At 36.9% G+C, this 23731-nt stretch overlaps 1 protein-coding gene across 1 annotated transcript in view; it reads left to right on the forward strand.

Annotated features, from left to right (window-relative positions):
* Positions 1–50: 50 nt before the first annotated feature.
* Positions 51–23731, forward strand: part of SH3BGRL (SH3 domain binding glutamate rich protein like) — a gene marked incomplete at its 5' end in the record, with an annotated part of 35650 nt that continues 11969 nt past the window's right edge. Inside the window, 2 exons of the mRNA XM_021716036.1 lie at positions 51–176; positions 16920–17105. Coding sequence (XP_021571711.1) covers positions 51–176; positions 16920–17105 — 312 coding nt within the window. The remainder of the gene's footprint in view (positions 177–16919; positions 17106–23731) is intronic.

The raw sequence follows: 23731 nt of genomic DNA on the forward strand, positions 1-23731 counted from the left end.
GCGATCCCAGCAGATCTTCCCTGAAGCGGTTTGATGTGGATCTCCTCCAGCCGGGTTGTGATGAGCTACCCGTGCCAGAGGCCGCGGCGGGCGCGGCGACGGCGGTGGCGGCGGCGGCGGCGGCGGGAGCGCTGGTGGGAGGAGGGGCTGCGGCAGCAGCGGGAGAGGACGATGCAGTAAAAATGTCCAGTCCTTGCGATGTTCCAGTGATAGCGATGGCCGAGCTCTGTTTGAGGAGTAGGCTGCAATGCTGGGGTCCCCAGCCTCCCGGGGGCGAGAGTCAGAGACCCACTGCAGATCTCCCTTGCAGAGGGCTTCAGACACCGGGTTGCCAGGTCGCCATCTTGCCCCCCCCAGCTAATTTTTTGATTTATTGTAGAGACAAAGTCTCACCATGTTGCCCAGGCTGGTCTCAAACCCACGGGCTCTATCAATCCTCTCGCCTCGGCCTCCCAAAGTGCTGGGATTATAGGCTTGAGCCACTGCACCCGGCTCTTAAGATATTTTTATTGTATTGAGAGAGAATTTGGTTCTAGCAAAGAGACGTTTTACTGGGCTGAAAATGCAGCAAGACGTATGTAAAAACAAGTTACTTTCTCATTGAAAAAATAAAGGAAATTGGAAAAATAATTTTGTTTCAACCTAGAATCATTAAGAATTGCATTTCAAAGAATTTGCTGTGTCTCTTCATGAGTATTATTGAACTTCTTCATAGAATGATTCTGGGGACTTTCAAAGTTTAAGTCAATTACTTCCTTATTCATTGTTTCACAACATTTTTGGTCTTCCCTTTTTCTCAGAAACAAATTTTGGTAGATTTTCACAGTGAACACTAGCTGAGCACTTGAGTACGTTTTAAGTATAGGGATTGAGGTTCAGATTGCTTTAACTTTTTTACTACTTCAGATTTATCTTTCCATTGAGAGTGATATAGTTCTTCTGCATTTGTAGCAATTTAATAGATACAAAGTATGTCAAAATCTAATAAAAAGAATAATTTTATATTTGACAGGATATTTTCTATTGAAATTGACTTTAGGGCTCAAGCAATGTATTGCTTGACAGTATTTAATTTAACTGTTTCTTATTATACTCTCTTACATTAGAAGCTCCTTTTAATGAACCATTATCAGAGTATAATTTCTTACTTTGGTCAACCCTTTTTCTGAGCACAATACTTTTGGAGTTTTACTGTAATACAGTAATATTTTTTTTTCTAAGTTTCTCAAGGAGAAACAGTCTCCTAGTGTTCCTTCAAACATTTCTTGGGCATTCCATCTTGTTCTTAGAGCTCTATGATGTGAGCAAGGAAAGTCACTAAGCTTCATGAATGTTCAGGGATTAGCCTAGCATATAAAAAACCACTTGCCTTATAGTGACTAACAGATACACTGCTTTCCTTAAACACCTTATCATCCTCATATGTCGTTTCCAGAGCCTGGGCTCTTTCATATATATATATATTACATGAATACAAGGGAATGAATATCAGGAGATAGGGATTATGAAGGGGCCACATTAGAGTGTGTCTGCCACAGGTTCCACAGCCAGTGGTTTTTTTACTATAGCATGCTGTTTCTAGTAAAAGCTCAATATATATGAATATACTTTTTAAAATTATGTAAAGCATTATAACACTACTGGAAAAGTTTAGAGGTAAAATCCTCATAATCTCATAATCTCTTAATGGGTCTCTTGAGCAGGGTGCTAAGTACTGATTCTTGCTATCTCTAGGCAGTCATAATAATTGTATTTGACTTTATGTTAGTCTTTTAAAAATACCCACAATTCTCCTTTTTATGGTTGAAATCAGAACAAGTACATTATACTCCAGACTTACTTTTTCATGTTTGATATCATTAACATTTGTTCTCATTTCTATATAATTGTGCAGTGGCCACTTTCAGTGTTCTCATTGCATTCTTTCCATTGACTGCATCACCAAATGTTTAGTTAACCAGGTCCAATTGGTTGACTGTGTAGGCAATTTTCAGTCCTCCACTATTGAAAACAAACATATGAACAACAATAACAGCAAAACATTGCATAACTTCTACAGGCACATAATTCGTCCCTCTTTTGTATTATCTACTTAGATTGGAAATCCAGAAGTATAAAATTATCGGATTAAAGAACAGGAACATTTCCATGACTTTTGGTGCATGCTATCAAAATGCTTCTAATTTTATTTGACTTTGACTAAATTAATAGTCTTCAAAATTAACTCTGTGTTCACTGGAAAGAAAGACAATATCTTTACTTATTCTTAATCCAGGAATTTTGGTAGAGAGAAGTATGAGGGATTATTTATCTTCTCTTCATGACCAAGGGGCACCTCTTAGGTCTTGTTCTACACTGGAGTTCAAGTAGAGGACATGGATTCCCTCAGGACTTATCCTTTATACCAAATGATGTCATATCTATGAATATTTTTCCTGGCCACACTGTAAGATGGCATCTTTTCTACAATGAGGCAGAAGTTGTTCTCACTGGATTCTTGGGAAATCTGTATTTTATTCTGTACAGAGACAAATTGCACTAATTTATTTATTTAGATGCAATACTCTCCTGTTGTATGTATCCACTTTGGCAGCATATTTTGCAATAGGCTTTTCTGTAGTAGAAAAGGAAAATAAAAAGTCATAGCTAATGTAACACAGTAGAAAGGCTCATATTTGTCATCCAGTTAACACTAATAAGAACAGATTAATTACTATTTTCCTTATGATTCAAGAACTGATAGTTTGTAGTTTGTAGTTACAGCTTTTTTAAAAAAATTTAAGTATCTGTTGTGAGCTGGAGAGTTTAGTTACCATATTCGGTCCTCATATGCCTGCCCTGTGACCTCACATCAGCCTGTTTGAAGAATTGTGTGTTTTTGCTTATCTTTATATGGAAAGACTGCCTGGAAAATCTGTCTGACCAGAATTAGAAGCCCTGTAGCATTTGTAGGAAGTGCTGTTTTAGGACATGGATCATCTAATTGAGTTTCCTTGCTGCCAGAATTTGTTGCATAGAGAAGGTGATAAGTTGGAAAACATCTTACTGATTATAAAATCACTATATTTTATAGCTCTTAGTAGTCCTTATAGCCAATCAAACTTGCTTGATTCCATTATGACAAAGTTATCTCAAAGAGGATTGAAATCTATACAGGAACTCACTGTACTGTGTTGATAATGATAGTGATTAGGACAGGGAGATGGGAGCTAGAATTACTTTGTTTATTTTTCAATTTGTAGTGCAACCTTGGTCTAAAATTTTTCGAATGGAAGGTTTACATGTGCTAGATTAGCAATTGTTAAAAATATTTAGCTTTGGTAGTTAATTGTAATAGTATGATATGTTTTAAGGAAGATTTTCTTTAAGGGCACTCCCAACACTGCCAGAACAACCTAAAGCACCTGCTGCCCAGTTTCCCTCCGGGCACCGATTTCCTGTAGCCATCTATGTTCACAAGCCACTGACACTGTTGTGAAAGCACTTTGGAATATTCTTAACTTCATACTTTATTTGTCCAAATTCATAAAAACTATTTTAAGTAAAGATACAAATCCTTAAAAAAGTGATTGTAGTTCATATGAATTACTGCTACTTTTCAGTAAGTATTTTTTTTTAACCAAGTCTTAAAGTTCCAGGAGGCCTTTATTGCTGTTGGCTAGTTTCTTTGTTTTAGTGTAACAGAACCTCAGAGTCAGAAAGAACGGAAGGATCATTTAAGAAAACTTACTGTGTATAAAACCCTTACAAAATCAAGTTTCCTTGTTCTTACTTTAGACCAAACTTTAAAATTAAGAATGATACAAAAGTATTATGAACCGTATCTGTGCACAAGGAGCCTTCAGTAAGTTGACAGTCGAATTAACATGAAATAACATACATGGTAGTCCATTATTTTGGATGCTTAGTGTTTAAGTGTACTTTTTACTCTTAACAGAACTTGGGCAAGTGTGTGATTTGGAGCAAGTTCCATAATCCATCTGAGTGTAAGTTTCTTTGTCTGTGAATCTGAAATGGAAATAATAGCAGCTACCTCATAAGACTATTATGAGACTTAAATAAAATATGCATGTAAGGAGCTTAGCACAGTACCTGGCCCATATAAAGTAATTAATAATTAAGAATTATTGTATTATACTATACAGTGAGATTTCATATGGTACAATGCAGATAGGGACTTGATGCATATAGAATTCTGCAGCTCATTGCTAGCACTCTCTAAAGCGAGGTCTGTGTTACAGTGTTTCTTCTTATCAGCTTAGCCCTAATCTGCCCACTTCCCAGCAGGAGAAAGAGGCCAGACTTTGATTAAGTGCTGGTGAGAGTCCATCATTTATATTATCTGCTAGTATAGAATTTATAACCCTATAATTATAATTTATAAATTCATTGAGACAAAAACTAATATCATTATTTTATTTTACTTCAATCAGGGTAAGAACAGTGGCACTGAAGCCCAATGTATACTCTGTAGCAACATTCTTGATTTAATGGTAGCCCCTAACATTACTAGGAAAGGATTGAACACTGATCCTTTCCTAATAACAAAGGATCCTAGAGTTGGAATAGAGCATTCCATTCATTTTTGTTCATAATATGTAGAGATTGATTAAATTATTTACATGGTCATTTGGATAATAAAAGAAGCAAAATCACAGTTTGGCAAGTAGAAGTTAGAATTAAATTACACCAAGAAGACATCAAAAATGACATTCTTTGTAATACATTGTTGGCCTTATGTAAAATTTAAAAAAAAAATCCATACAGCCTATCATGAAACTCAATGGGGAAATGTAGTGGAACAAATTTAAGATTTAGAGTTAAAGATATTTAAATTTGAATTTAACCCTGCCACCCACTTGCTTTGTGACCTTGGGTAAATTTATTTAACTCCAGTCAATAAAATGGAGTCAATAATATCTACCTTACAGGACTATTATGCATATTACTTGAAATTGTGTAATGCATCCACTATAGCTGCTATCATTTAATTGGGCTTCTACAAGTGGTAGCTATTATTGGTATGAATGATATGAAGACAATATATGTCTCCAGTTTTTTCAGAACACAAGCTACAACTTGACATTTTCATGGATTTGGAGATAATTTCTAAGCACCTTCCGATGTTTCAGCGTGTCTTTCTATGCTGGATGAGCTCATAACTTCTGTGAAACCAGAGTTCTAAATCTTGTAAAAATTTTGAGTTTCAACTTTTCTGTGTTTTGATTAGAGCAGTTATTCTCTTCTGACTGTGGGATAGACTAGCATTGAGGTACTCTCTAGGGATCTGGAGATTTATGAATATTATCTTCTGATCAGCTTGGTTCTAGGATTTCCAAGTGGTGTTTTGAAGAATAAGGACTTACATTGGTAGTTGAAAATGGACGAGAGTCTGTATGCAAACAATGATTATTAACATTATCTCCCTGCATTCAAACATTAAGTAAAAAGAAGATATGAAGGCATAGTGCACATTCCACAGGCATTAGTAATTAAGGGTGGCAGAAATACAGGCATCAAAAAAGGTAGCTAGAACATAACTAGATCCTATTAATAAATGAAGTTTTCTCCAACTCATCATTCTAATTTGATATGAAATGTTTAAGCCAGGTAACTTGTTTTTGAAGAAATATTTCCAAATAACAGTTGAACTGTGAAAAATCCAGCCCAGTTATCCTCAAAGACTGATGTGTATTACTTTAGAATAAACTGTCATAGATTGCTGATTATAACTATCTGACTTTTCTCAAACTTCTAGGAACTCTGGAAAGTACTGTTAAGTACTGTTAGATTAGCGGTATACAGTAGTTTATAAAAGCACCTTGACTGCTTTAGTGTGGGCTCAATTTATTTGCTTGCTTCCAAATATACAGTGTGGAAAGGGGGAAAACAGTGGGGGACCCTGGCAGACACTACTTTAACCAAGTAATCAAGGTTAATATGACTATCAATAATTCATGTTGCCATCATGTACCCTCTGATATGGTGTGATGAGAAAGGCACTTCTTTGTGGTATTCATCTCATGTATCTATAATCCCAGGTTAAGTATCAGAAAAACATCAGACAAACCTGACTTAAGGTGTATTATACAAAATACCTGGCCAGTACTCCTCAAAACTGTCAAGGTTACGGGAAACAAGAAAAGTCTGAGACGTGACAACTAAATGTAACATAGCATCCTGGAAAGGGAACAGAAAAAGAACATTATTGGGAAAACTGATGAAATTCAAGTAGACTGGAATTAAGTTAAAAGTATTGTGCCAGTGTTAGTTTCTAGTTGTGACAAATGTACCACTGCAGTGTAAGATGTTAACAATAGAGGACACCGAGTAAAAGATATATGGGAACTCTCTGTAATTTATTTGCAAGTTTTCTGAAAATCTAAAATTATTCAAAAACTAAAATTTATTAAAATTAAAAGCTAAAAACTTACATTTTGGTGGTGCTGAATTTAAAATAAAATTGTGAGATCAATCGTATTGAATTTCTACTTTGTATCTAGACATATGGTGAGCACCTGGGGAGACAAAAAGCTAAAGGCATGGCCCCTACCTCCTGGTGGCTTATCAACTAACTGAAGAGATGTGACTTTGACATATGAAACAATTGGCAAACATTGGCACTCTTTGGTTAAGCTTCAAACAGGGTGATACAAACTGCAGGAGGTCAGAAGATAGAAATGGAGTGGCCATAGAGGACTTCACAGAGAGAGTGGACTAGGATGAATAGTTTAGAATGGCATCAGTGGAGAGAGGGATCACTTTTTCAGATAAAGGGAACAAAATGAGGTAAAGCAGAGGTCTTGGACACAGCATGTTCAGGAGAGAGCAAAGGTATCCTGATCTGAACTGGGGGCGGGAGGGGTAGCTGCATTTTTTTAGAGAGGTAAGTCGAGCAGTGCATCATTATGCAGGACTCTGAAAGTTAAGCAGTGGGGCAGGGGAGGAGTTGGAGCTGGTCATTGAGAACCAGTGTAGCAGTTGGATTACTGTTATGTGTTTTGATTCTGTGGATTTCAACCTATGGTCAAGTTTATGTCTATCATATATTAATTTGCTAACAGCTCTCTTGGCATGTACATTTGATAAGACCATGTAGGAGTGATGTTTACCTACAAGAGATCAAAGTAAAGTCATGCTCATTTTCTGGATCAAAAAAGCTTTTCTTAACTAAATGAAATATCAGTTCGGAATAATCCTGGGTATTCGGCCCTCTCTTATCTGGATCATTTCTCTGACCATACTGTGTTTTTGGAGTCAAAAGAAGCTTTAGTCTGTCTCCTTGTTACTGACTCAGTTATAAAGCTTGTTTCTACTGTCAAGAACAATGCACTGTAATTAGTTCATTTTCCTCTTTGAAAACATTGCTGGGCATCTTTTTAAAATAATGGGTATGTTGCTTATAAAGCAAAATAAAAAGAAAGAATGGGAGGGTTCTGATGACGTTACAGTTTCTTGCATGTTTCTTTGTAAATTTAAAGTAGAGAAATTATATCTTCCACACTAACTTGGTCCACTCAAAACTATTAAGTGACTGAGCTCTTGAAAAAGGGGAGGCATGGGCTTCGTTGTTCTAAGTGCAGTCAACGAGAAACCAGAGGCTTCGAGGCCATTCAGTTCTCCTGTGTGCATGCTTCCTGTGTTCATGAAAACCCACATAATGGTGGACTTAGGATGTAATTGAGGTAAATTTAGACTGATCAAGGGGAATAAGATCATAATAACTAGAAATTCATATTTACTAATTAAGGATATTTGGAATGGAACATAAGATGCCTCAAACTTTGTTGTCTCATTAATCAACTTCACATAGCTTAGAAGGAACTCTCTAATATAGGTCAGTCTGTTCTCTAGCTAGTTTTGGAATTCTAGTATATCTCACCCATGGAAGTAGCAGACTTTATACAATGAAAAAGAACAGCGCTTTCTAGTCAAATTTGTAATTTGACTTATCAGCAATAAATAACTTTTTTTTTTTTTTTTTTTTTGAGTTGGAGTCTCACTCTGTCGCCCAGACTGCAGTGCAGTGGCCGCTCCCGGCCACCGCAGCCTCGGCCTGCTGGGCTCCAGCGATCCTTCTGCCTCAGCCTTCCGAGTAGCCAGAACTACAGGCATGTGCTACCATGCCTGGCTGATTTTTTGATTTATTGTAGAGATGAGGTCTCACTGCCCAGGCGGGTCTTGAACCCGCGAGCTCAGGCAATCCACTCACCTCAGCCTCCCAAAGGCGCGGGATTACAGGCTGAGCCACCGAGCCCAGCTAATAAATAACTTTTATTGAGCCACAGTTTCCTTTACTGTAAACAAATAGCCATATTTTGGATTTACTGTGAAGATTTGAGTGGATATATGTAAATAGGCTCACAAAAATTTGATGCTTAGCAAACACTCAGCAAGCTTTAGTCTCCCTTTTCTCTTAAATATTTTTATCTGATGCAAAACTTACCAGAGTACTAACATACAGTGAGGCTTGGAAATTTCCCCTTGGGATTATCTGGGGAGGCTGTTCCTGTCCTTTTATAATGTAGCCCTCTGTTAGATTATATATAGGGACAACTCTAGGCAAAATTCTAAGACAGACCAAGAAACTTCACTGTCTTCCTTGCCTGCCTCTCTCTAGGCCTCCCTCCCTCTACTGTAAATATGCACACTGTATACTATTTCTGTGAAGACCAGAGGAGTGAATAAGTAATGGGAGGGTTTCAGGCATTAAGAGAAGAAGTGCATTTAGAGTAGGATGGTACTCCCAATGCCCCTTAGTTCACAGTCTTCGAGATCCACACATAAAGCCTTCTCTGAAGAAATGGGAGGCAGACTAAAGTTCTGACTCTGGAAAAAAGGATGAACAGATAAGTGTTCCAGATAAGAAAGATTTGGATGGATAAGATTATTCAGAACTGATATTTCTTAGTTAATAAAAACCTTTTTAACTCAGAAACTGGACATGAGTGGTTTTTAAATTTTTTTTTAATTGTGATCACCTGAAGACATAGGGGTGTGTGGTGTGTGTGTGTGTGTGTGTGTGTGTGTGTGTGTGTGTGTGTGTGTGTGTTTGGAGAAACTACCTTTAAAGATCTGCTTTTTTCTCTTTTCACACTAGAATCTATTTTTAAAACTTTAATGTCTCTTTAGAAATGGCACTGCAGACATAATTGTGGTAGAAGTGCAAGTGAAAAAGCAAACAATTACAGTAGAGCTTTTTTTCTTTTAGCAACAGTAAAATAGCAGCCTGAGATTGTGCTCTCATGCTGCCACATCTTGGAACATCTGTCAAGAGAACACCAGAGAGGTAGGGTCGGAGGTGGGAGATTGATGAAAATTTTTATTAGTTATTTTAACCCAGATTTGTTGCTTGTTGGTAAAGAGATATGAATTACAGGTTTTATTTGACTGATTGTAATCAAACCATGATTTGAAAATACTGCGAGGCAGACAAGCTGAAAACAAGTGTCTTTTGCTATAGTTGTGCAATCAGAAGCCAGTGGTTTAAGGACTCATGATAGTATTAATTTTAAAATGAACATGGATCTGTCTAACAAAAGACTACCCAGTGGCAATGCTGCACTGATTTAGTGCCAAACAAACTAAGGTTTCAAATTTTATTTTCCTTGTAGGTATATTTTGTAAGTGGAGTGAACAGGCAGCTTTAAATGCTATTTGTTCATTCCTCCTCCACCCCACTATTAAATCCTTAGGTATCGACTAGGCAAAGACCAGCTAATTATTTTCCTAAAAAACAGAGGGGATCTTCCTAGGGCAGTGTTTGAATTAAACAGAACCAACTGGAGAAAGACAATATATCCAAATTTCTCCTTGAGAAAGTTGACTAGGTCACACATCCTAACGTGTTTTAAAAAGACAAGCTATATACATATCCACACAATTATTTATTCATTTATAGACTTCAATTATTTGTATTTAGTATGAGTAATTATGAGCACACATTTAGAAAGTGTCCAAGTTCATTCTGTAATACAGTAGTTTAATTGCTCTAGTATAATAGGCTGCCACCTTTGTGAGTTCAGTTTTTACACATAGCCAGTTATACTAAACTTTACTAAGCACCACTTCCTTTTACTAAAACTATAAATTTCAAGCAATATAGATGGGTGGAAAATCTAGCGTTTGTGCTATACTTATTAAGGTTAGTCTAAGTGGTTTGCTAATAGCAGTAAGTGCTTGTTCTCTCTTCTCTATTGCCTTTGTCATTTACTTGACCCCTCTCACCTAGCCACCTTGTCTTAGCTTCTTATTTGAATACCCTACTGTAATTGAACTTTTAAATATATCTATGTCTGATACCTTCCACTAGGAATTTAATATTGGGAGATAGAGGATCACTGTTGCTTTTCTTTAGACATTTCAGACAACCTGGTAAAGTTCTTTGGATACCATTTAACAGGCATCCAAGAAATATTGTTGAATAACTCCTAAATACAATTTCCTTTTTTTTATTTTTTATAATCAATATTTTTTATTATGATATTGTGGGGTACAGTTAAGGGTTAGGTATACAAATATGCTTTGTTCAGGTACCCTTGTTGATAAGAGGTGTCTCCCCGTCCCCAGACAGATGTTTACTATCATTAATCCCATCTCCCTTCCCCTCTCCCCCCATAGTTTCCCACCACTATCAGTCATTTTCTTATGGTAATACGTTGAATGATCAAGGTCCACTATATGAGTGAGAACATGTGATACTCAGATCTTTGTTTCTGTAAGAGGTCACTCAGTATTATAGACTCTAGTTCCATCCAGGTAGCTGTAAAATTCATGATTTTGTTCTTTTTTATGGTTGCGTAGTATTCCATCGTGTATATGCACCACATTTTTTAAATCCAGTTCTCTTTAGATGGACAGCATGGTTGGTTCCAGGTTCTTGCTATTGTGAACAATGCTGCGATAAACATTCGTGTGTGGGTATCTTTTTGATAGAGTGATTTGAGTTCTTCAGGGTATATTCCCAATAGGAGGGTTGTAGGGTCGTATGGGAGGTCAATATTTAGAGCTTTTAGGAATTGCCACACTGCTTTCCACAGAGGTTGCACTAGTTTACACTCCCACCAACAGTGTAGAATTGTTCCCTTTTGACCACACCCTCTCCAGCAACTGTTATTTTTTGAGTTATTGATAATTGCCATTCTGACTGGAGTTAGGTGGTATCTCAGTGTGGTTTAGATTTACATCTCCCTGATAATAGTGAGGTTGAACATTTCTTCATGTGTCTGTTGGCTGCTCGGATGTCGTCCTTTCAGAAGTGTCTGTACATATCTTTTGTCCATTTTATAATGTGATTTTTTTTTTTCTTTTCAGCACATTTGAGTTCCTTGTAGATCCAAGATGTTAAGCCTTTGTTAGACCTGGAATTGGCAAATACTTTTTCCCAGTCTGTAGGCTGTCTCCCTGCTCTCTTGATGGTTTCTTTGGCTTTGCAGAAGCTTGTCAGTTTAATGAGGTCCCATTTGTCTATCTTATCTCTTATGGTCTGTGGGTTTTGGGTTTTGTTCAGGAATTGGAGGCCAGTTCCAATTTCCATGAGGGTATTTCCTTCATTTTCTAAGGTTCTTATGGTTTGAGGTTTTACATTTAGGTCTCTGATCCATTTGGAGTTAATTTTTGTGTATGGGGATAGATAGGGGTCCTGTTTCAATCTTCTGCATGTGGTCAGCCAGTTTTCCCAGCACCATTTACTGAATAGGTTCTCCTCTCCCCAGTGTTAGGTGGTGGAGGCTTTGTTGAAGATGAGTTGGTTGAGAAACTGAGGTTTTGCTTCTGGAATCTCAATTCTATTCCATTGGTTTATATGCCTGTTCCTATACCAGTACCAAGCTGTTTTGATGATTGTAGCTTTATAGTAAAGTTTGAAGTCTGGTAATGTGATACTGCCTGCTGCCGGAGACCAGCTCCAGCCGGGTTCAGGGTACCCCAAAGGTGGAGACAGTGTCGGCAATTGGGGGGAAGAAGAGAGAAAGAGAGAAAGAAAGAGACTGGACTCCGGTCTAGTGCAGAAGCAATGTGTGTTATTGGGAATTACAATGGGTCTTTTATACACAAAATCAGATGTGGAAGGGGCGTCCCCCACCCACCAGAAACCTTAATCCATGAAAACTTAATCAATGATTGCTTTTAAACCCTTTTCATAGTATAATCTTAAAATTCCATAAAAAAGGATAACCTAATCTGTGACTGACATATTCTATAAACCTTTTTCATCCTAAGCTGATTGATTTATGCCAAGTTAAACAATTCTATAGAAGCTTAAGTATTTACTTTACAAATGAAAGTGCCCATCCCAGAATGTTTGGAATGTGGCCCAGTCCAAAGTTCACAGTGGGCTACCTGTAAGTAACCCAGCCTCATTCTTTCAACAAAATGGCTGTCTTCTAAAACTATATTCTACAATTTACACCTTCAATAAATCCTAAGATCATGACCCAGAAGCCTGTGACCAATACTAAGGCTCTTAGATGTGACACGAGTTTGAATTACAAGTTGTATGAAAGCCAGAACTGCAGTTTGAGGAAGAATGGGAGCAATGAGCTTCTAAAGTTAGCTTGTGTTCGTCCCGATCTCAGAGTTTCTATGTTTTGAGCTCACAGGAGCTTAATCTGGTTAGTGCTGAGTAGAAAGGGAGAGGAAATGGGGTCAATAGCTCCCGAACGCATCCTAGTGGTCTCGGGATCAATGGCCCTTCCTGATCCCTAATGCTCAGTGGGCCTCCATGGCCGGCTCCCAACAGCCTGCTTTGTTTTTTTTGCTGAGGATTGTTCTGGCTATTCTTGGTCGTTTGTGTTTCCATATGAATTCCTGTGTTGTTTTTTCTAGGTCTGAGAAGAATGTTGCTGGTAATTTGATGGGTATTGCATTGAATCTGTAGATTGCCTTAGGTAAAATGGACATCTTCATAATGTTGATTCTTCCAACCCATGAGCATGGAATATTTTTCCACTTGTTTGTGTCATCTTTGATTTCTTTGAGCAGTGTTTTGTAGTTTTCATTGTAAAGGTCTTTCACGTCTCTGGTAAGGAAGATGCCAAGGTGTTTCATTTTTTTTGTGGCTATTGTGAATGGAATTGTGCTTTTTATTTGGGTTTCTGTTTGTTTATTATTGGTATAAAGAAATGCGATTGTCTTTTGCACATTTATTTCATATCCTGAGACTTTGCCAAAGTCCTTTATCAGTGTAAGGTTTTTGACAGATTCTCTTGGGTTTTCAAGGTACACAATCATGTCGTCTGCAAAGAGAGATAACTTGATTTCCTCTTTTCCTATTTGGATACCCCTGATTGCCTTCTCTTCTCTGATTGTTCTAGCCAGGACTTCCAATACTATATTGAACAGGAGGGGTGAGAGTGGGCATCCTTGTCTTGTTCCAGTTTTCAGGGGAAATTGTTCCAGTTTTTGTCTATTTAGGAGTATGCTGGCTGTGGGTGAATGGACTAAATGCACCATTGAAAAGACATAGAATGGCAAAATAGATAAAATATCACCAGGCAGCAATATACTGCCTTCAAGAGACCCATCTCACTAGAAAGGACATGCACAGACTCAAAGTAAGAAGATGGGAAACAAATTTTCAGGTGAATGGAACACAAAAGAAAGGAAGAGTCACGATCCTAATTTCAGACAAAATACCGTTTAAGCTATCAAAAATTTAAAAAGATACAGAGGGCCACTACATAATGATAAAAGGTTCACTCCATCAACAAGAAATATCTATCCTAAAATATATGCACCCAACATAGGTGCGCCAACTTTCATAAAGCAACTTCTAGGAAAACTAAAGAAAGATATTGACTCTAACACCATCATAACTAGGGACTTTAATACAATTTCTTACCGTTATTTTAGATTTTAGCACATTGTAGTCAGAACTGTCAATACTCATTATATATCAGTGGAGACAATATGACAGAGTTTAATTATAAAACAAGGCAAATACTCCACCTTGATTAAATGTTTTGCAGTACATCGGTACTTTCTTTCATGAAAAAGATTTCTTATTTTTCCATCTGAAGTATGATTAGTGAAGTTTTGTTCTTTCTTTGATATTTGGATCATTCATACTGGCACCTTGTAAAGCAGAAACCTTGTCAGTATCCTTTCTTTAAAAGAAACTTAACCCTTAATATGGCAGATAAGAAGTTTACTGGGATAGCTGTTTTCCTCCAGGAAAAAATTGTTCAATAGTCCTGCTTTGTGTCTTTGCATTGACGAATACTCTGAATATCAAACCTCTGACATGTGGGAACAAATGGCTTGGCATTCTTTGGGTGGAAGTGAGGAGTATGGTTTATACTTTGACTTAAATTCCTGGACAATGCTATTGTCCACTTGCAAATACATTTGTGTGCTGAAAAGTTTATCAATAACATTTTTGCTTGAACATCACTTTTTTCTGTAGGAAAATTAAATTTTATTCCTTATTGAACCCTTATGACACCCATTCCTATTTTTTCTGGCAGTGTACGGTTTTCAGTCACATCTATTCACTGTGCCCCTTTATTTTAAGTTCTCTTATGAAAATTAGGAAATCAGCATCACTAGATGGCCCCTTGTCGGTGTGTTGGAGTGAATATGTGCCTAAAGGCATATAAGAAAAACAGTAATTCCTCATATATTTAATATCCTTTCTTAAAAATAAACTTAATATGTGAAATTTTGTACTGCGATTTTGGATGTAATCGAGTTAAGAAACTTTTTTTAATATTCCCAGAAGATTCAAAGCTGAAAAAATGTTCATATTTGACATGACAGAACCTTTTGGCAATGTATAAATATGTCCCATTCTGTTCAGACTTATGGAGATATAGAACACTCTGGGAGGTATGTGTACTTGTTAACAGGCAATCTTACAGCATGAAAGAAATGCTTGTGCTCCAGAACTGATAGCTGAAGGGTAATGACCCCAGTCAAGGTATACTGTCATGCCCAGTGATACCAAGACTGACCACCATCTTACCTGAGCTGTACTGGTGTTTTCAGCATAGTAAGCATTCATTAATGTGGGATAAACCTCAAAGGGTCATAGAACTTAAGGGTCCTCTGTTTTCTGTCTGCTCACACAAAGATGACTGGTGACATTCTTTCAAGGTGATGTATAATTCTTAACATGCTGGCTATAATGTTAGTTATTCACTCATTTGAAAAAATCTCTTGGAATATCAGGTTCTTGAAAGTACCAGATTATTGAGACATCTTTATATGTACTCAAATTTGTAAATATTCTAATGATCAACAAATTACTTGATGAATCCCCCCTACTGTATTACAGAGGTTAAAAATTGAACCATTCATTAAGTGCATTAGTCCATTAGATGTTTCTATTTATTAATTTATATTGATTTTCCTCAAAATTGAAAAAAGGGATATGTTGTATTTAGGAATGAAAGTTTGATTTTGTAAGCCAGTAAAGAAGTAGAATTTCCATTAGAAAAATTACCTTATAGCAAATTTTGCTGGATTCAGACTGATCTTTAAAGAAGGGCATTCAGTCTTCTGATCTAAATAGCCTTTTAAAATTCCAGTTTCTATTGGGAAAAAATTGAGAATTACTTTCCCGAATTATGTGATAAGAGAAAAATTATTTAGCCACAAAATCACAAGCAATTTAGAAGGACAAAAGTACAGTTTCTGTGCATTTATGCATGTACGGGAGAGAGCAATGGGGAGTGTAAATTCAGAGGGGAAATGACTGTATGTGAATTTCTTATTTTGCATTTTCATTCTCATTGGCAGGTCTACTTCATTTTATTTTACTTTTGATGCTTCCACCCCATGTGTCTTTCTAGTGTGACTCTATGAAGAATCTTGCTTATTGATTGTGCTCCTGCAGCTCAGAAATGTTATGTGAATTCATGTTCTCAAAGAAATACATATCAGAGGAGAAACCTAGCTGAAGAATATTAATTTACCATTTCCAAAACTTTTTCTTAGGTATAAGAAGGAGACAAAATAAGTGTGCATTCCTTTTTTTTTTTTTTGAGTTGGAGTCTCACTGGGTCGCCCAGACTGGATTTCAGCGGCCACTTCCGGCCACCACAGCCTCAACCTGCTGGGCTCCAGTGATCCTTCTGCCTCAGCCTTCCAAATAGCCGGAATTACAGGCATGCGCTACCATGCCCGGCTGATTTTTTGATTTACTGTAGAGATGAAGTCTCGCTGCCCAGGCGGGTCTCGAACCCGCGGGCTCAGGCAATCCACTCACCTCAGCCTCCCAAAGGTGCGGGATTACAGGCTGAGCCACCAAGCCTGGCTAAGTGTGCATTTCTAACTGTTGATCTAGTTGAACATACATGACATACATGAAAGATACTTAGTAGCACATGTTAGGGACTAATTAGTGGTATAGCTATATTCCAAACTTAGTATACAGGCAGACTTAGCTCATATCTTCTTACTCAGTTTCTGTTTTAAACAATGAAAATTGAGACTTGAATGACTCCTTAAGGAAATGATTCTTTTCTATTGACTATGTGATGCCTGTTAAGGTGGGAAGCAGGCTTGGGTTGTTTGAAAACACTTTCAATAAGGGCTGAAACTAAAAGAGGCTTGTAGATAATCAGAAAACATAGCTTCCAACAACATACAATTTTGAACTAACTGAATTTTGTTTAGGTTACTGATATGTGTCAACTAGCCTTGCATTTGCATCAATTAGATAATGAGAATTTTCAATGGGAAACAAGAAAAAAGCTTGATAAAAGGACCTATGAACTGTGCTCTTCAGTCCACTTATGATAAATCATTAACAAGACAGTAATAGAGGGAGAATTATATATCTTCTGTGAAACCACAGATTTTGTTCCGTGTCTGAATTTGTTTCTGCCAGCTCACAAACACTGACTTTTGTTGAAAAGTAAAAACAACAAAAGCTGTTTGCTAAGCAATATATATTTTTTTTATCCTCTGGGTCCTAGATTAAGAAGAAACAGCAAGATGTGCTTGGTTTCTTAGAAGCCAACAAAATAGGATTTGAAGAAAAAGATATTGCAGCCAATGAAGAGAATCGGAAGTGGATGAGAGAAAACATACCTGAAAATAGTCGACCGGCCACAGGGTATCCCCTGCCACCTCAGATTTTCAATGAAAGCCAGTACCGTGGGGTAAGAAAACAATTTAAGTTCTTGTTTTTTGAAATAGATTGCCCAAAATTTATCCTATTACTTTCACCCCTACCTCCAAATCTACATGATCGATTCTTCTGCAGTCATTTGTCCTCTGGATCCACTCTAAGCAGCTGAAGAATTTTATCTCCTGCTAGGAGACAAATTATTGAGTCATACACATACACACATATGCACACGTGCGCACACACACATACACACACACACACACACACACACACACACACACATATATTACCAGTACATGTATGAATACAGACCTTGAACATATAGTTGGTTGTACATTTTTAAATCTTGATTCCAACCAAAGCAGTTGTGTTTCTAGTGTGTCCATAGAGAGCCTCTGAAGAAGTCAGTTGTGTTATCTAGATTAAAATTAGTTTAAAAAGAGAAATATCTTGTTTTCTGTTTGCAGCTAGTAATATTTGTATTTTGGTATCATTAGTAGATTTTCATAAAATTTTAAGTTAATTAATTAACTCATATAAGGAATGACAGAAACAAAAAAAATGAGTTTTTATCTTAATTACAGGGGCTATCAAGTATGCCATCTCATTTAATCTTCATTTTACCCATTGAGTAGTTTACTTCATTATTAAATCTTCTTTCACTCTATATTTAAGTAACTATTGTAGCTTATGGTCATTCTAGGTACCAAGACACATACATGCATAAATAAATCACAGTCTTTTCTCTGAGGAGCTGGTTGGGAGTAAGGTATGGGAAGAATAATACACACCTGAAACAATTTGAGAGTGATTATAAAGCCACATACATATGATGCTTTGGTATAGAAAGCATATGAGGGATCTAGGAATTTGGAACAAATAACTGTTTGCATTGCTAGGTCATCAGGTGTAGAATGACTGAGGAGCACATGATTTTACAGGCACTGATTCAAATTTTCTGCCTTATAGTTTTTGTTTTTTAAATTTAATTTTATTTCATTTTAAAGTTGTGGGGTACAAGTCAGGATTGTGCATATAAGTGGTTTTGATACAGGTGAATTTTTGGGCCTCCAATGGACCTCACTTTGCCTGAATGAGGATCAGACATCCTTATTGATGTTATGTGCCCCCCTTCCTGGTCAGTGTTCCGCTACTGTCAATCCCTTTTATTGTAGTATTATGATAGGTGATCAGGGTCCACTTATGAATGAGAACATGCGGTACTCAGTTCTTCGTTTCTGTGACAGATCACTGAGTATTATAGACCCTGAATCCATCCAAGTTGCTGCAAAGTCCATGTTTGTCCTTCTTTATGACTGCATAATATTCCATCATGTACATGTACCACTTTTTTTTTATCCAGCCCAGTTTCGATAAGTAGCATCGTTGGTTCCATGTTTTTGCTCTTATAAATAGTGCTGCAATAAACATGTGTTTGCAGGTATCTTTTTGATAGAATCATTTGAGTTCTTCTGGGTATATTCCCAGAAGGGAGATTGCTGGGTCATATGGAAGGTCAATTTCCATTTCTTTTAGAAATCGCCACACTGTTTTCCATAGAGGTTAACTAGTTTCCATTTCTATCAGCAGTGTAGAAAAGTTATCTTTTCTCCATGTCCTTGCCAACATCTGTTGTTTTTTGTTTAATTAATGATGGCCATTCTTACTGGGATTAGGTGGTATCTCAATATAGTTTTGATTTGCATTTCTCTGAAGATGAGTGAGGCTGAACACGTTTCCATGTGTCTGTTGGCTGCCTGTATGTCTTCTGAGAAGTGTCTGTTCATTTCTTTTGCCCACTTTTTAATGGGGCTGGGTTTTTTTGTTGTTTGCTTGTTTGTTGTTGTTGTTGTTTTTTCCTTTTGGCACATTTGAGTTCCTTGTAGATTCTGGTTGTTGGACCTTTGTCAGATATACAGTTGGCAAATATTTTTTTCCCTTTCTGTAGACTGCCTCCCCACTCTCTCTCCTTTGCTTTACGTAAGATTTTGAGATTTGTGAGGTCCCACTTGTGTATCTTATCTCTTATGGCATGGATATCTGGGGTTTTGATTAGGAATTGGTTGCTTATTTTGATTCCCGTAAGGGTGTCTCCTGAGTTTTCTAAGATTCTTAGAATTTGAGAAAGTTTTATGTTTAGGTCTTTGATCCATTTAGAGTTGATTTTTGTATATGGTAATAGGTAGGGGACCTGTTTAATTCTTCTGCATGTGGTCAGCCAGTTATCCCAGAACCATTTACTGAATAGATTCTCCTCTCCTCAGTGTTTGTTGGTCAAGGCTTTATCAAAGTTGGAGTTGGGTGGGAAATTGAAGTTTTGCTTCTGGAATCTCTATTCTGTTCCATTGGTCTATATGCCTATTCTTGTACCAATACCATGCTGTTTTGATTATTGTGACCTTATAAAAAGGCTTAAAGTTTGGGAGTGCAATATTTCCCACTTTGTTTTGCTAAGGACTGTTTTGACTATTTGTGTGTTTTTTTTTTTTTTCATATGAATTTCTCTATTGTTTCCAAGTCTGAGAAGAACGATGATGGTAATTTAATGGATATTGCTTTGAATCTATAGGTTGCCTTGGGTAGTATGGACATCTTAACAATGTCGATTCTTTTAATTTGTGAACATGGAATATTTCTCCATTTGTTTGTGTTATCTTTGATTTCTTTTCATTTTTTTTTTTTACATTACAAAATAGAGTTTATTTAAAATTAAATTAGAGTGAGAGAAAATTCACCCCCCCAAGGTGGGAGGAGGCAAAGCCAGGAAGTATGACAACAGCCATTGTTCAAAGAGCACAGGGCCATACCAGAGTCTAGGAAGGCAGTGACCATCTTTTTTTTCTTTGAGCATTGTTTTGTAATTTTCATTTTAAAGGTCTCTCTTCTCTGTTCAGTAAGATGCCAAGGTATTTCATATTTGTGTGTGTGTGTGTGTGTGGCTATTGTGAATGACATTGTACTTTTTATTTGTTTCTCTGCCTGTTTGTTGTTCGTATATAAATGCCACTGTCTTTTGTATGTTGATTTTATACACTGAGACTTTCCAAAGTCCTTTATCAGTGCAAGGAGGTTTTTGACAGATTTCCTTGGATTTTCCAGGTATAGGATCATATCATCTGCAAAGAGGGATAGCTTAACTTTCTCTTTTCCTATTTGGATACCCCTGATATCCTTCTCTTGTCTGATTGCTTTAGCTAGGACTTCTAACTCTATGCTGAACAGGAGGCGTTAGAGTGGACAGCCTTGTGTTGTTTTGGTTTTCAGGTGAAGTTATTCCAATTTCTGTCTATTTAGTAATATGTTGGCTATAGGTTTATCATAGATGGCTTTTGATATTTTGAGGTATGCTCCGTCTATACCTAGGTGTTCAAGCTTGTTTTTTTTTAAATCAAACACTTTTTCTGCATCTAATGATAAAATCATGTGCTTCCTGTTTTTATATCTGTTAAGTTTTTAATTACATTTATGGTCTTGTGGATATTAAACCAGCCCTACATCCCAGGAATAAAGCCTACTTGGTCTTGGTGGGTAATTTTTGAGATGTTGTTGAGATGTTGGGTGTAATTTGCTAGAATCTTGTTGAGAATTTTTACTTCTATGTTCATCAAGGATATTGGCCTGTAGTTTTCTTTCTTTGTTGGGTCTTTCCCAGTTTGGTATTAGTGTAATGTTAGCTTCATAAAATGTTTTGGGGGAGAGTTCTGTCTTTCTCAATTGCCTAGAATATTTTTTCAATTGCCTGGAATATTTTGAATAGGATTAGTATCATCTCCCCCTTGTATGTTTTGCAGAATTCTGTAGGAAAGCCATCTGGTGTTGGGCTTTTTTTGTAGGTAGTTTTTTTATGATAGAGTCAATTTCCTGGGTTATTGGTCTATTTATGGTCTCTGTTTCTTCTTGAATCAATCTTGGGAATTTGTGTGACGTCAGAAATTTCTGCATCTCATTTTGGTTTTCAAATCTGTTTCCATACAGGTGTGCATTGTAATTTCTGATAATTTTATGTGTTTCTTCAGGGTCAGTTGTGACCTGACCTTTTGCTTTTGTGCTTGTGTCTATTTGGGCTCTTTGTCTCTTTTTCTTGGTCAGTCTGTCTGGGGATCCATCAATCTTGTTTATCCTTTCAAAGAACCAGCTTTTTGTGTCAGTTATTTTTTTTTTGTGATATTTTTGTCTTCTATGTCCTGTACTTGAGCTTTTACTTTGGTTATCTGGATTCTTCTACTGAAGTTATGGGTTTGGTGGTTTGCCTTTCCAGCTCCCTTAGTTGATTTGTTAGGCTGTTAACTTGTGATCTTTTAATTTTTTTGATGTTTGTTCGTAGAGATATAAATTCCCCTCTTAGTACAGATTTCATGGCATTCCAGAGCTGTTAGTAAGATATTTTTGTTTTCATTTGTTTCCAAGAAGTTCGATTTCTGTGTTGATCCAGGATTTGTTCATCATTGTGCTGTCTAGTATCTATGTCTTTGTGTGTTTGGGGGGATTTCATTTGTGATGATATTTATTTTTATTCCACTGTGGTCTGAGAAGTTGCTAGGTAGTATTTTGATCTTATGAACATTTTTAATGCTTGATTTATGGCTGAGGATATGGTTGTTCTTGGAGTATTTTCCATGTGGTGATGAGTAGAATGTATATTCAGTTTTTGTTGGGTGGAATGTTCTGTAGGTATCTATTAAGTCCATTTGGTCAAGCATCAATTTGCCATTCTATGTCTTTTCAGTGGTGCATTTAATCCATTGACATTTAGATTGGTTATTAAAATGTTGGGGTTTATCCCTGTCATGAGGCTTCTATAACATGATTTTGTTTTCTTTTAACTTTTGGATTGATATATGAGTGAATATTCCATTTTGCTGTCACTAGGTGTGTTGTGCTAATTCTGCTTTCCTGTATTCATGGAAAGTGCATGTTGTTCTTTCTTTCTTTCCTTCTGTGGTTATACCTTCTGGAGCATCTCTTGTAGAGCTGCTCTGGAAGCAGCATAATCTTTAAGGCATTAGATGTCTGAGGATGATTTTAATTCTCCATCACTAATGAAGCTGAGCTTGGTAGGAAATTCTTGGTTGAATTGCTTAACTTTGGGGATTTTGAAAATTGAACTCCAGTCCCTTCTAGCTTGTAGTGTTTCTGTTGATAAGTCTGCTGCTATTCTGATTGGTCTTTCCCAGTAGGTAGTCTGACCTTTCTCTCTTGCTGCTTTTATGATTTTTTCTTTTATACCTACTTTGTGTAGGTAAACTACTTTGTATCTAGGGGTTGGTCTTCTCATTTGATATCTTATGGGGGGTTCTCTGAATGTCTTGTGTTTGCATGGTCATATCTCTGGTGAGATGCGGAATGTTTTCTCTGATAACTTCTTGGCATATTTATTCCAAGGTGTTCTCCATTTCCCCTTTTTTTTTCTGGGACACCAATCAGACGTAAGTTTGGCCTCTTGATATAATTGCACATCTCTTGGAGGCTTTGTTCTTTCTGAGTTTTTTCTATGTTTTTAACAGATCAGGTTAATTCTATTTTTTCTTCTTCAACCTCTGAGATATTTTTCTTCTGCTTGGTTGATTCTGCTTTCCGTGCTTATCATTTATTTTCCGGATGAAGTTTTTATGGCAAAAATCTCTGTTAAAAGTTCTTTCAGTGTTTCATCTTGTCTTTCTTGGGTCTTATTCACTCCTTCTATACATTCCCTAGTCTCTGTTGTATTCTGGGGACAACAGTTGGTGATTTCCAGTTTTGGGGCTTTAAGACCTGATTTTTTGGATGTTGCCTCTTTGGTACACTGGGTATTACCTGTGTTCTTATATTGATTTTTCCTCATTTGTGACAGCTCTCCCTCTTTCCTCTTTAATTTTGTTATTCAGTGGGAGTGGGCAGAGATTTCACTTTTGTTGTTTGCTCAGCCCTTTATTTTGTCCTGATCAGAACCTCCAAATTTGCTCTGTTTTGAAACAGTTGAGGGTGGGAAGCTTTGCTGTTTCTTGTAGTTTTGAGAGTCCAATAAGGTAGAGGGTGAGGAGTTAGAATTCAGAAACTACTTGCAATTACACTGTTCACTGACTGATGTAGGGGCCTCCTGAGACTCACTCCCCACAACCATTCTATGTGATGACTCAAGGGGGTACATGTGTGTATCCCCTGAATCCAAGATAAAGTAATAGTAATGAGGAGAAAATTATAATGAAATAAAATGGACAGAAATAGTAAAAAATGAAACAAGCCACAGAAAAACAAATGCAAAAATAAGACCAAAAAAGGAATAAAGAAAAACCCAAATCAAAACCAACAGAAAAAAAACACAAAAAAACCCAAAAACAGAAAACAAGAAAACTGGAAAACTGAACACACACACACACACACACACACACACACACACACACACACACAACAAGGAAGAGGAAGAAGAAAAGGGGGGGGAACATAAATCGAACCCTCACATATACATTCACACACATTAAACAAAAACAAAAGAAGAACAAAACAAAACAAAAACAAAAGAAAAAGGGGGAATGAAAATCAACCCCTCACATGCACATTCACACACACACCCTAATCCAAAACAAAAGAAGAATAAAAAGGAAAAAAAAGAATTAAAACTTATTTCTAGGCACTAACCTGTCCTTTTGTGGCAGATTCTGTAATTATTCTTCTGAGATG

The sequence above is a fragment of the Carlito syrichta genome, unplaced genomic scaffold, assembly GCF_000164805.1.
Source record: "Carlito syrichta isolate Samal-C Ts95f unplaced genomic scaffold, Tarsius_syrichta-2.0.1 Scaffold308120, whole genome shotgun sequence".
NCBI classification, from domain to species: domain Eukaryota; kingdom Metazoa; phylum Chordata; class Mammalia; order Primates; family Tarsiidae; genus Carlito; species Carlito syrichta.